At 37.1% G+C, this 14844-nt stretch overlaps 2 protein-coding genes across 7 annotated transcripts in view; one reads left to right on the top strand and one right to left on the bottom strand.

The window, feature by feature from the left end:
* NBEA (neurobeachin) overlaps window positions 1–14844 on the top strand; it is a 798235-nt gene that overhangs the window by 548612 nt on the left and 234779 nt on the right. For all 6 annotated transcript variants that reach the window (XM_036455167.2, XM_036455161.2, XM_036455163.2 and 3 more), the window contains one exon: window positions 869–1005. In XM_036455167.2, the coding sequence (XP_036311060.1) occupies window positions 869–1005 (137 nt within the window). The remainder of the gene's footprint in view (window positions 1–868; window positions 1006–14844) is intronic.
* Window positions 2672–5060, bottom strand: MAB21L1 (mab-21 like 1). Its single transcript, XM_036455168.2, has one exon. It carries the CDS (start codon window positions 4594–4596, stop codon window positions 3517–3519), a length of 1080 nt encoding a protein of 359 aa, XP_036311061.1. The 5' UTR covers window positions 4597–5060; the 3' UTR covers window positions 2672–3516.

The following is a 14844-nucleotide window of genomic DNA, read 5'->3' as shown; positions in this document are numbered from 1 at the left end:
AGAATGCCTCCTCTTCGGGGAATCGTAAACAAACTGCTAAGCAACCCCCCTAATACTAGTCTAATTTGCGAAATTCTAATTTTCGATTCTAACTCAGATGGAAGGGATTTGAAGTAAGCGCCTTAGTAGACACATTGTCTAAACATCTTTTACTGCAGCTTGCTTAATTTCTCTAGTTTAAAAAATAGAGAATTAGAACTTTTCAGACGTTTTCCTGAGAATCGTTTTGTTCATATTTCTTAACAATTTCATCACCTTTTGACTGGCTCTCTGTTAGAAAAATCACTGCTATACATAAGAAATGTGTTTACTGTCCGTGTGTGCGCGCGCGTGTATGTGTACGTGGCACGCCATCAGGACACCGATGCTAATCCCTCTGCCCGATGCAAACCCGTAGTGCCCTGGACTTTCTACATTACCATCCCGCCTGCTTCACACCCGCCCGCCCAGCCCAGGGAGCTCTGCCGCCGGTTTACGGGGCTTCACGCAAGGACTGTCTCCTTCCAGCAGCGCTGGCTGCCCAGGATGCTCCGTGCAGAATCGGGCCTCGGAGAGTCCGTTCTGCACTTTTTAGTTAATCGCAGCGTCTCACCAACCATGTAGGATTACTAGGAGGAGGTTGCAAACTCATTTACTAAGGGTCTCTTATTCGGTTGTCTGGCCTATTAGGTTTTTATAAAAAGTATTTATTTCTAGTGTCGTTTTAAGGTAATTGTGAAAGCTAAGCTGACCTTACCGCATGGAAGGGACATAGTATAGGCCCCATCTTTTTGGTGCATCTTTAAAAATAAAAGCCTGTGGTACCCCTCTGGGAAGGAGCCAGAGAGTGTCACAGGACTTAGCCTGACTGGGTGCCCTTGTCTTTCAGGCCCAGTGGTCCTCAGCACGCCTGCCCAGCTCATCGCTCCCGTGGTGGTGGCCAAAGGGACTCTCTCGATCACCACGACAGAAATCTACTTCGAGGTAGATGAGGATGACGCAGCCTTCAAAAAGATCGACTCTAAAGTGAGTTAAAGCGATTAGGCTACAGGACTGGCGGCTTTGTGGGAGGAAGTGTTTTTCAGTTTTGCTGGGTTTTAAATGACAGTGGGGGAGGGGAGCAGATTCCCATCTTTCTCATAGAAAATAAAATGGGTGAAGAAGCACATGCTTTATTTTATGGGATTGAAAACTATATTACTGATTTTAAATTCTTACCAGAGGAGGCACATTTTAACAGTCTGTCTATGAATGCCTTTGTGTGCATTTGGGCAGATTTGGTAGTTAAGCCAAGTGCTCCCTAGTCCCTGTGATACAGAATCTCAGGCTCTCTGAGAAGACTGGGAAGGGTTTTATGAAATTTCTTATTGAATTCACTTTTAATTTCCAAAACTGTAGGTTTCAGTGTGAATTATTATTGATTGAAAGGTTATAAGGAAACTGCAGGGAGAGAGATACATTTAGATAATCTCCATTATTACATCCATGTTTTATTTTCTGAAATAAGAATGGGTTTACACGTGAATTTAAAAGGAAGAAAAATTGATTATCTGGAAAGTTTTTACTTAAAATGTGCTGGGATGTTTAAAGTTTGTATTCTTCTCTTGGTACCATGGCAGAAAATACACATTTGGAGGATTTAACATGCATATTTTGTTTGTTTTATATGTCTTGTGTAGATTTAAAAACCTGAATATTAGGGCAGTTCTACACCTCTGCACGTTCTTCTGCAATCAATTTTATTGTTATTTTAACTTGTCTGAAGTATACAATTTGTCAACTTTTTTTCCCCCTGAGGTTAAGAATTCAAGGACAGAAGTGTTATGCTAGATATGTAAGAATCATTTTACTGATGTCTTCCTTTAAAGTAGTTTTCAGAGACAATTATTCTAAAATAGTCAAAGATAAATGCTCCCAGAACTTTATACTTTTTATTTAAATTTTATATAGAAATAAAGCATTATAAAATGCTATTTGTAGAATAGCAATTGAAATTCTATAATTTACCCCCACCTGAATTAACTAATAACCTTGAGGCCATAGATGATTCGCTCTTCTCAGCACTTGTTGACTATTGAAACACTCTCTGAGAGATTGTTACAGGACTTCTTTCACTTCTAGATCCAAAATAATTGAATTTTACAAATAAGTGTAAATATAATGTATTTGATTTTAAATAATTTAAAGTTTGTCTTTATGCTTTTTTTTTTTTTTTATCAGCTAGCCCTATAAAGTAAAAAGGAATTTTGGATTTCTGATTAATTTACTCAGCTATTTGAACACTGCATAAAATAAGGTCTGACATTAACTGGTCAGAAATTATCTTCATTTTATTAGTTAGCATAGTTTTCATTTACAAATTTCAAAATTTTTATGATTTTGATTAGTTCATTTCTGTTAGTCTGATTTTTAACTTCAGGAGCCTTCACTGTCATAACATTTTTTCCCTTATATCATCAAAAATGATACAGAAATACTAACCTAGAAGAGCAAGCTTTCATGGGTAGATTTAAATTGTATCTGTCATGGGAAGAAATAGTCTTATAAGTAAGTTAGAAAGTAAGAGTATACTGTTATCTTTTGCAGCTCTACAAAAAAAAACCACATTGTAATATTTAAAATATTCAAGTAGGTTCAATTTTCAAAATGAAGTATTACATCTTTTCAAAAAAAATAATTTAAAGTGACACAATTTTTATTTTATTTCTTTATTAGCTTCTAATTAAATAAAAACCTGCAACAGAAATTAAAATCTAAATCTCAAAAGTAATTATCCAGTGTATTTCAAGTGCATTTTTCAAATATATAATTCAGATATTCAAGCGTTATTATATACGCTGAATTCAAATTTCTTTGACTATATTTAAATAACATTTCAAGTATATTTATGGAATGTTAGAAATAGAACAAGCAATATATTTGAAACAAAATGTAAACTTTTAAAAGTTCAGACACTTTCAAAGACAGATAAAGTATGGGGAGGAAATCTACCTTTAAATGTTATCTTTGTTTGAGGAAAATGTCTGGAAGTATCCAAAATGGCAATTTAACTTCTGTTCACCAAATCACAAAACACAAACATCCACACTTCAAAGACAATGTGAGATCACAATATTTGTTACAAATAAAAATATACATTACACTTTCCTTCAGATGGCATATCCAAATCATGTTTACTCACAGACAGATGCACCTAAGTCCCCAGGATTGCAATAATCCTTTGACAGTTAAGCAGAATGCTCCCTGTGGGCTTGCATTACAGCTGGGTTGTTTTCAGGGTGTCATTGTGCACTTTCCAAGAGAATTACGAAATCCTTTGAAAGAAATCTCTAATACTCGTGGGTTGGGGTTTTCCTTTATCTGCTTTCCCCACTGTTTTTCTCCCCTTGGAGGGGTGGGTGAGATGGTGTATAAGCATTGTATTATTCCTTTTTAAGGAAGAGATTGTTTGCACTGTCAAATGGTATTTTGGGGATCGAACAGGAAGTGTACACTTAATTAGGATTTTGAGAAGAGTAATCACGTTTCGGCTGTTCTCTAAAGTTTTTCCAAACTTTTTGGGTTGGTCAGGATCTCTCTTGCCAGTCGCCACGTTTGTTTAGCAGCGTTCTCTAGCGCAGAGTGAGGTTTGCCTTGAAACAGGTCTAGGTTAGGTAGGAAGTAGTGAGGGCACCGACGGCACTGCAGACAGGAGATAAGTTGCAGCAAAATGCCGTTGAGCCGATCGCCCAGGCAAGACTCGTCCCAGTCGGACTCGCGGGGATGCTTTTCACACTCATAGGAAACCAGAGTCTTCATGTGGTAATTGTTCAGGGGCTGGCCAGGCAGTTCCAGGTGGCGGTCCCGCAAGGTTTTGAGGATGGACAGGCATTTCTTCCTGCAGCCCCCCATCTGCAGCCTGTTCTCCGCCTCCGCGAACTGCAGCACCCAGGCGTCGCTCTCTGCCGAGCTCTGCTTGCCGGCCAGGGAGTGGCACTCCTTGGACAAGAGATTGAACCCTTCCGCTTTGACCTCCGCCACACGGTTGGGTCCCGGCCAGGGGATGTGGGGAAGCGGCCAGTGGGCAGCGCTCCTCGGCCAGATCCCGGTGCATTTAAAGGCAGGGGTGATCTGGACCACGTACCGATCTCGGATTCGCAGTTTCACTTCGCTGGTGTCTGCCACCATCTTCACCACATCCCTGTAGCTACATTTGTCCACGGCTTGAGCCACCAGCGTCTGAAACCGGGATCGGATTTTGCGCGCCGAGAGGTAGCCGGAGGCGGTAATGAACTCCACCCAGAGGGACATGCTCCTTTTGCGCCCGTCGCTCAGCTTCAGCACCGCGCAGCCGGGCAGCGAGCCGTCATCCACGAAGTTAAAAACCCCCATTTGGTTAAGGTAAAGCACCACCTCAAATTCGGTGGGGGAGATGACCTCCAGGCCCTCGTAGCGGTTGTCCATTTCGTTGAGGGAGCTGATGAAGCGGGGCTCCTGCACTTCCACTTCTTTGAGCACGTCGGACACGACTTTGCAGACTTCCCGGATAGTTTTAGCAATGGCAGCTTTCCTGGCTTGGCATTTTTCGTTGTAGTATTTGTTCAGGTGGTACACCAGCTTGGCCTGGGCCGCGATCATGTTGGGGCAGAGATCCGGATTGTACACCGGAGTCTCGCAATAGGCTGTGGGATCCAACGCGGCTGCTACAGCTGGAGCCAACTTCGTGCAGAAACTGCGGCGCTTTCCGAGCGTCTCCGACCCGGTCCGGACACGCCGCCGCGGGGGCTCTAGCTGCCGCGATCCCTCCTGGTGTCTGGGCGCCCAGCGACTCTTAAAGTGAAACACTGTCCCCCGCCCCCTTTCTCGGCCGCTCTTCCTCTTTTAAAGAATCCTGGCGGGAGAGAAACGCATGGAGAGATCTCTTTCTCAGTTATGAAAACAAAGTTGCGCTGATACCCAGCAAAGCTCTTCGGAAATCAAAATAAGCCCTTTCCCTCTTTATTTACCCTTTTCCAGAGTCATTGTGTGTGCAAGACTGTTAATCAGGTGGAGGAAAAGTGTGCTGAGTGTGTCAGGGGTGAGTGTGCGTGTGTATATGTCAGAAGAAGCTGCTGTCGGTTTGTCTCAGAGCCCAGACGCACTGGTGTGGAAATTATAAAGGCAGGGCCAGGCAGGCTGGCGGCCAATCGCCACTGGGCTCGTCACGACAGCCTCCTTCGACTCCAGCCAGGCTAATTAATCCCCCTCATGGATATAGGCTCAGGAACTAAAGGTAGGAGACTGCTGCAGGCAGAAACCCACCCAGGCCACCTAGACACTTTTGGAAACCAAGAGGAATCTCTTAGCTTTGGTATTACCTGAAGCATACTGACGTTTTGAAGAAGACTTGGCAAAGTGGTGCTCTTGGTGCTTTTTACCGCTGAAATGCATATACAGGTGAATGCATGGTCCTCCACCAATTAGTGAACTAGTTGGGGTTTTTTAAGACAAGAGTCAACATACATTTAGAGGAAGAAGATCATTAATGACTGACAATCCTGGAGGTCTTTTCAAATACAAGTTGAAAGTTTGCTCTTTCCTGATTATGCAGGTTGGCTTTCTGGATGTTCCTATATGTTAGAATGACTTTAAAAAATATTATGCAATGTGTTGGGGCAGAGATCCGGATTGTATTTGTACCTCAATTACAGTTATTGAGAGGGATCCAAAAGTTATCTACCCCACTTTAAGTTAGGGTGTTTAAAAAATGTTTAGTACACCTTCCCTTCCTCTTTGTACTGTGGTAGGCTTGCCCAACATTACAAGTGAGACACTAAGTTTTGTATGCATTGATAGAAATATTTGACAAATCAATTACCTCTGTGATGGAGAGATTATTAACATATGTTCATAATGAGCTGTATGGGAAATTCAAGAAAGATAATTGAAATGAGACCTACTGGCAGGTATTTTTCCTGAAAATTTGCAGGTTTGTGTTTTCTTGCTCGTTTTTACAGATGTATAATTAAGGATATATCTCCTCTCTTAAGTGTCCTTAGTGCTGACCTGACAGTAGACTTCTAATTTTATATGACTTTAAGTGATTTGATTAAGGAAAAATGATTAAAAGTTTAAAAGAAAATTTACAGTCATCCAGGATTTTTAATTAAATAATATTTTGGGAAAATTAGAAAGAAATCAACATTTCTAAATTTGGTACCTTGAAACAGAGGAGGAAATGGATTTACATAGATTTTTTTTTTTCTGGTACAATTATGTCCTTAATGAACTAGTAAATGAAAGAAATGCTACTTAGGGTTATGCAGTGGTTTTAAAACCTAAGCAGATTTTTAATCGCTAACCTTTAATTTAGATGCCCTCTCTTTCAAATTAAGAATATTTCCAGCAAAATCCTCTAATGCCTGGGAACAATTTTGTAGGCGCTTTCTTTCAGAACAACTTTTAACATGATCTTGTTCAGGGCCCCAATTTTTACTCAATCTTTTGATTTGGGGGCGGGGGTAGCGACAGCAGTGCATCACAAAAGCACCTATTATTTACTGTCTCGTTATCCAAGAGAGATACATTCTGATTTAACTTAAAATAATACATTAGATTTGGAACTTACAGCATTCATCTGCGCTATTCCTCGAGAATCTTCCATTCCCTTTGGAACTGAGGTTGGGATCACCGAATGCCCCTCCCCACTTCGCTGGCTTCGCGGGTGAATGCACTGCTACCTTTTGGCAGTTGGAAGAGGAAGCAAATCTGAGCGGAAGAACCCATGGCCACTAAGGCGAAGATGTGCATTAGCCTCTGGGGAAAAGCCACCTCCGTGCTTCTCTCAGCGCCGGTCCCCTCTCTGCCGCTACTCCGCATTCCCGGGCCGTCCTTTCCCCTCTCTGTTCTCAACCACACAGGCTTTATTTCTGTAAGCCGTTATTTAAAAACCTTACTCGGCGTGTCGGGTCTCTTCACGTCCGCGGAAAGCCTCGGTCTCTGCCCACACACCTCCCAGCCCCAGGCCCGCATGTGGTTGAAGCCAAACCGGCGCCTGCTGACCGCTGGCCGCGGCCCCTGGCCCCGCGCCCTGCGCGCTCCCCCTGGGGCTCAGGCTAGAGATGCTTGGACGGGACTCACCTCTCCATTTCTCGGGCCACCTGCATATTTCCCCAGTTATCGAGAACCTGGCGCAGCCAGGGACGGGAGGCCCGAGGCCGTTCCGGGGACCGTGGCCGGGCTGTCCGGGCGGCTCTGTCGCCCGCGCGGGAGGGCGGCCGGCGGTCCCCGCTGCGGCCAGGCGCGCAGGTGGCGCATCTTCAGGGCGCACTGTGCGGCTTAATTGGGTTAAAGCAGCTAAACACTGAAGCACTTTGTGCAAACTAATTGGTGTAACCGGGGCCTTTTCCTAAGGATTTGCACTTTGAAAAAGAAAAATGGATGGTGAGAAAAGGACTAAGAAACGCCTTAGCCCTCCAGTGTTCCACGAAAGGGAAGTCCTTCCGTTTCAAGGACACCAGGAGTGTTTACTGATCTGCTCCCAATAGCACCCTGCTTCGCCCAGGGCACTGACAGTGATTTACATAACACAGGACTCACCCACCCGCCATTATCTCTGGGGGTAAACTATTTTACTCCCGTGCAAGTACTGCTTGTTGCTACATCACAGTGATTTTCATTTGAACACGTGAAATGAATTGCTTTCTGTATCTGAACCTTTCCAAAGATCGCATAAACCTCTCAACTATTGAAGGGAAAATCAAACTGTTCTGAGGAATGTGCTTTCTATTCCTTACTATTTCTTTTTATTGAAATGACTTATGGAAAGGAACTTAAAAGATATATAAAATTTTTGCTATATTTTAGCCTTTTTAAATCAAGGTTTTGGAGTTAGATTTGTTTTATGGGGGTAATTTAACTATTGTATAGTAATTTTTTTTTGAAATATCATTTGCCCCATTGAACCACTTACCTACTTCAAATGACTACTTAATACATGGAGATAGCTTAATATCAACTTATTTACTTATATGAAAACTTTATAAAACAACTCGAATGACACCAGTCTTATGTTTTTACTATGAATATAATCTTAGTACCAGAATAAAAGCTTGTGTGTGTCCCATGCTTTACGATATGTGTAAATTGCTTTCATTGGTATGCTATGCAGGCATGTTTGACATGAGCTAATAATAGAATGATAATTGAAGAAAACTGACCTAATTGAAGGGGGAAGGGAGGAATAAAAAAACATCATGATTTAATGAAAATTTGAGATGCTTACATTTGAATGGTATTTGGAATTTTAAGGACTAACCAATTCGATTTTTCCCCCCATTTCATTTACCTAGTTTACTAGGCAACCTTGATTTAAAAGATACCACTTAGGAAAAAAAAAAAAAAAAGTCCAAAGAAGTCACAAGCTTACCATCATCATAAATTTTGGTACTTATTAATGAATATAAAACAAATACTGTGATTTTTACAATTCAAAGCATTCAAAATAACAATGGCAAAATATTTTTCCATAAGTGCTATTTCCTAGGTAACTTATCCCCATTTTGTTATATTATATTATGGGATAAAAAAGTAGCGTAAAAATAGTCACCTTATTAGGTTTAAAGAAAAAGTCTATTATGTTGAGAAATGTAGAACTGCAAGGTTTGCATTTTTTTTAAATCTAATTTAAATTTGAATTACATGTTCATAAATTTAAGCACTTGTGACCTTTCGTCTGGAAAAATTTACCTGTTAGTGGATGTGCACACACATGTTAAATGTTCACAACTATATTGTTTTGTGTTTTTTCATTATCTGCTGGTTGCTATTCTGATCCCAAATATTCATGAATTTAAAGCTTTGTTTTTTAATATGTGCTTATTACACTGGGGAGTTAAAAGAATATGAAGTTGAGTTTATTGAATTATTTATCCCTATTGCTGGAGTGGCTTTGAAGGCTTATTGTAAGCATTTGATTTCTTTCTAACCCCTCTTCTTTCTTTCTTTCTTTCTTTCTTTTTTTTTTTTTTTTTTTTTTTTTTTTTTTTAATGTACCAGGCTACTTTATCTGTTTTATTCTGCCAGACACAATATATTTCCTTTTTTTCCTTTTTTTTTTTTTACACTAGAGAAATTAAAGACAGATATTTGTACAGGGTTTTCTTTATGTGTCACATTAAATAAAGTAAAATAGAGGGAGTTTTTCTGGTAATCTAATTTGATGGCATCCATACCTTTCTTCCTAGTGTGACTCCTGGTATAATAACATTTGAAGCAAAGTAACTTGAGAGCTTCAAAAGTTTCAGTGATTTCTTGAAATAGTTATTTTATATTTTAGTATCCGGTTTATGACAAAGTCAAGCAAAAAAATGAGGTAACTGTACAACTTAGACCCTATTTTATTTCTTCAACCATAGCATCCCAATAATTATGGTTAATTTTTAAAGAAGTATTTCCTTAATTCTTCACTTGAATGATCAAGGCTATTCCCTCAGTTTTCCTCATCCTTATAGTACACAATCAAATAGGTTTGTAGTAGGGAGTACTTTTATTTTTCCTTACAGTGTTGCTTAGTAAACATGTTCTTGGTGCTTATAAATGTTGAAAAGAAAATAACTTTGAGATTAAAACTGAAAGTTGTAAGTGTACTTACTTTTTATCACCACCCTTACATTTGCAGATTTGAGCCGATACTGGATAACTGTCCAAATCTTTTCTTTGGATAGGAAACTAAATTTAAAATCTGGGTTATTTAGATAATTGTCTCAGTTTATTAACTTTATTTGCATTAATATGTACTAATTACACTGGGGAGATAAAAAGAATATGAAGTTGAGTTTATTGGATTATGTATCCCAACACAGAGGTACAGGATATTTTAAGTTGCATCTGTAAACTGAAAAACTTGGGGGTGAGAGTTATCAATGAAAATATTTTCTTATTGCTCAAAATAAATGTGATCTAACCCTTTCCAAACATATGAGGATATTGGGGCTAGTCATTCATTGATTATATGGAGCATGTGTTGTTTCCAATATTATTGTTCCTCATAAAGCTTTTTTTTTTTTTTATGTTTCTAACATTTATTTATTTATTTATTTATTTATTTATTTATTTATTTTTATTGATTATGGTCTCACATAATTGTCCTCATTCCCCCATTCCTATCCCAAATCCCTCCCTGCATATGCCCCCACCCCACTGTTGTCAATGGCCACTGGGTAGGCCCATATGTATGCACACAAGTCCTTTGGTTGATCACTTCCCCTTACCTCCATCCCCCCTTACTTTCCCTCTGTGGTTTGAGAGTCTGATCACTGGTTCTCTTTCTCTAAGTGTGTTTATGTTGTTCATTATTTCCTCTAGATGTGTGAGATCCTGTGATCCAAGAAATACCCTTGTAAGAACCTAAACTGTGACAAGCTTTTAAAGGTCCCTGTTATCTTTACAAACTCTAAAATTAAATTCATATTGTTAGATTTCAGTAATTAATTTTTATTTGGATATTCTAAACATATTGTAACAGGATAATTGGACTCCTGTGATTCTTTCCTATATGAAAATTATGCATTCCATATCTATAACATACTAGTGGATTTACCTGTAAGTCTGTCTCCTTGGCACTTTAGTACGGAGGAGTTTTATTGCACATAGAGAAAACAATGGAAGCAGATGTAATTAGGGTTTGCTAATCTGTACATTTGTAGTGGGTCATCCAGGACTACATAGCTCTCTCATCACTGTACTGTACTATATGTGAGTAAGCCACTGAAAATATTCAGCATGACCTTGAGGCTAACGTACGGTATGTAGATAATCAACTTCCAGTGATTGTATATCTAAAACAGCTATTACGATATTTCTAATTTATAGTTTTGTAGCTTATTTTTTAATTCAACAAAGCAATTCCTCTAAGCTAGGATTTACTTTTTTAATGATCAGTAACTGTGGTGATAATAAAAGGATTACTTTAAATAAAAACTATTACCTTTTATCATGTATATTATATGCAATATAATACTATAAATGATTTACAGAAAAAAGGAAATTCATTTATAAATAGAAACTTTCTTTATAGATTTACATGTAAATGTAGAGATTTCAACATTATCTGAGAATAGATCGCCTAAGTAATATTTCATTTCCACTTATGTTTATTTTCACTATTATAATATTTTATTATAATGTGTACTGTTTCTTAAAAACACAATTTTCCATATAATGATTTGTCAAAAATATCATTTCAAATTTAAGCAGATAATACTTTTAAATCTACATATGTTTATTGATTTTATCTAAACATCTAGATCTAATCAAAGCATAAAGAACATAGAGTCTGTAAGACAATATTTCTAATAAAAAGCTATGAACCCCCATTGAAATGAAAAGTATAAAGTAATTTTATTTTTATGGCAAATCTTTTTTTATTTTAAGTACATTTCATGGATGTATCATTTGCATACAGCAGTATTTAATCTTACAATTTTTTCCCCATATGAATGTGCCATTTTATGAATTCTGACAAATATATACAACCAGATAGCATTAGTCTGGCACATATATAGTACATTTCTATTACCATAGAAAAAGTTTCCTCATGCCCTATTTTTTTTTTAATTTATAAATTTTATGATTCATTTATAAATGTCTAGGTGTCTTAATATTTTATCAAAAGATCTTTAGACTGTAAAAACCTTTATTCCCCTAGAATTTATTATTTAATCTAATTTAAGACCAGTTTTAATGAGAGAGCAGCACTAAAGTAGAGGCAGAATATAAAATAATATTCCAGATATACAAACAACAGGTTTACAATTTTTGTTTTACTTAAAATTTGTTTAATTTTAATATATGCAACATTAATGCTTGGTAAAAGATTCTTTTTTTCAAAGGAACTGCCAATATTTGTTATGCCCTAATGAATGTATGTATTAGACTTGTGAATATAGTTTACATGTCAAGATATGTATTTAGAAATGGGTTTTCATATAAATGAGCAACATTGAGACATTTGTAATGATACTAGCTTTATGTCATTAGAGAAATAAATCTTATCTCAACATTTAAATTACATTTTACTTTACATTTTCAGTTAATGAATCCTTTCTTTGAGAGTTGGGAAACAAGGCCAAGAAGTTTATTAGAGAAAATATTAACTAATATACTACATACATTCTTGGAACATATGTTAATAGTCCTAATTTTGTATAAATATATGTCATTTAAATTTAGATGTTTATAAATACTCCAAAGAATTCTTAAATTTTAGGAGCATAAACATTTTTATTGATAATGATGCTTTTTAAAGTATTTTGCCTTTTTACAACTTTGAATAGTACCATAGGTCTCTGTTTCTTCCCTCAAGATATATAATTACTTAAATGCTCTCTGAATTATATCTTTATTTGGCAATTACAATAGAAAATTTAATGCAATGCATGCTTACAGGCCTACTAAGAAAGAAGTTATTGCTTTTTTAATAATCTTAAAGTATTTTAAGGAAGTATACTCTTTTTATGGTTTGCAAAATAGCCTATGCATGCAAATTGTATGTACACACACACACACACACACACACACACACACACATAGCCGCGCTGTTTTAGACAGTAAAAGATTGAATTGGCCTCTAAACATTTTTTATGTTAACTTGTTAAAAGGAAACAGCTACTAAATATAGGGTTCTTTTCACCACCAGGATGTAATATCACATCTGCAAGATGGTTTCATAATAACCATACAGTTCTCAATAATACCTTAAGAGATTGCAGCTAAATGGATTTTAAAATAATAACTGGAAATTTCTACCATATTTATCCAGTCATGTATACTATGACCGTTTTGAATGTCATGAACTTTTAATTGTGAAGTTGAGAAGTTTAAAAATTGCTAGCTCTTCTGTCCATAGAATCAAAATTATATTGCTCCATGATCACATACACAATATTCATGTGTATATAAAAACAACTACACTTATTTAAAAATTTCTTCTACTTTTTTGCAACAGACCAAGGTTAACTTTTTTGCAACCTAAATCTGTATTTTATAAGCAAATTGCACAACTCACTAGGATGAAAAAGTGAGGTTTGGGGGCTTTATTGTTTTTGCTTATTTTCTAGCAAATTCAGTTCTTCATTTGTTTTGCTCTCCACGCTGCATTAGCACAGTTTTCCCCTGTGTGCATCTGCCAGTGTACAATTTAGCCACGGGCATCTGTAGACCTTGTGGTGATCAGTATTGCAGGCAAAAGCCATATGTGTTTAAATTTTTAAAAAATCTCTTTATTTCATTTGCTGTTTTAACTGGATGGATAACTTTTGTGCCTCAAGACAGAAGAAGAAAAAATATAGAAATAATTAATTGCCTCTATTCTTGAGGCAGCTTCATTTCCCCCTCCAATATGGAATGCTTGTCAGCTTTCCTGATAAATGACTGCATGTATTTGCATAGATTTTACATTAACACAAAAATTAGTTTTATTTGGGGAAAACTAGTTTACATAATAATATAAGACCTAGTGTTATTGATTATGTTTCCAAGCATTGATGATTTTGTAAAGGAATTGTAGGTTCTTATTTTTTAAAGACCTGATCGATCCATTTCTTAATTTAAATTTTCTTTGCTTTAGTTTTGCATTAAATAAGGTAAAAATATTTATAAAAATTTAAAGTTTTAAACATCATTTTCTGGATATGTTAACCACAGCTATTTCAGACCCACAGTTAGTAGTACTCACATTGTTAAAAGGTTCTGATTTTAAATTTTTGGCCTTGAGTATTTTAAAATACTTATTATCAATTATATGTACCTCAAATAGTTGGAGTATTGCATCTGTGCGAATGATTTACATTTCATATTCATGCTATCAAAAGGACAGATACTTCATTGGATATGCTTATTCCTGATGCATTGTTTACAACCAAATTTAAAATATATCTGAGAACTATTCTCTCCATCGTCAATCTGTTTTCTCGAATATACTTAATCCAATCTTGAAGAAAATCACTCTGCTTGAGCTACTTGGGTGCTGAAAACAATTCTCCCTCTCTAAGTGGCAGGCGGTAGATGTTTATTCATGTAATCTGGCATCTTGTTGTCTAGAAGCAATCTGCTAATTATATGTGCTATCACTGTATTACCCATGTTACAGAAAATCCAAATATGTTCACTGCTGTAACTTACATCCCAAATATTTTCATAAAATATACTTGATCCTCAGGAAACATACTATACTTAATGGCATCCTAAACCAAGAGTGTCTCTGCCACTTCTTGATTCTGGGACACCCTGGGTGCCAGCTGTCACAGCTCAGCTAATGATGACAAATACCCCTCTCTATGCAGATTGCAGAGCTCACAGGCTGCTGTGCAAGAAACCAGATTACCTTTTTTTCCAGATAGTAACTTAACCTTTTAAACTCATGTAGAATGAAGTGATAAGCTACGATAGTTTCAATTTCTGTATCTTTCAAAACTAAAATCAGAACTATATCAAATTACACTGACTCACTTTTTCTAATTTTTTAATTTAGGCCCCACCTGTTCCAAATGAATGGTCCCATATATATATATATATATTAAGACTCAGGATTATTCCAATGTAATTGTTGTTAAATCAGAATTATATCAAATAATACTGACTCACTTTTTCTAAAATTTTTTATTTTATTTTATTGATTTTTTACAGAGAGGAAGGGAGAGAGATAGAGAGCTAGAAACGTTGATGAGAGAGAAACATCAACCAGCTGCCTCCTGCACACCCCGTACCGGGGATATGCCTGCAACCAATGTACCTGCCCCTGACCGGAATCGAACCCGGGACCTTTCAGTCCGCAGACCGACGCTCTACCACTGAGCCAAACCGGCTTCGGCCACTTTTTCTAATTTTTGAATTTTTGTATAGCCAACA

This window comes from Pipistrellus kuhlii, unplaced genomic scaffold, assembly GCF_014108245.1.
Source record: "Pipistrellus kuhlii isolate mPipKuh1 unplaced genomic scaffold, mPipKuh1.p scaffold_m20_p_3, whole genome shotgun sequence".
In the NCBI taxonomy this organism is placed as follows: Eukaryota; Metazoa; Chordata; class Mammalia; order Chiroptera; family Vespertilionidae; genus Pipistrellus; species Pipistrellus kuhlii.
This window is presented reverse-complemented; position numbering and strand designations above follow the sequence as displayed.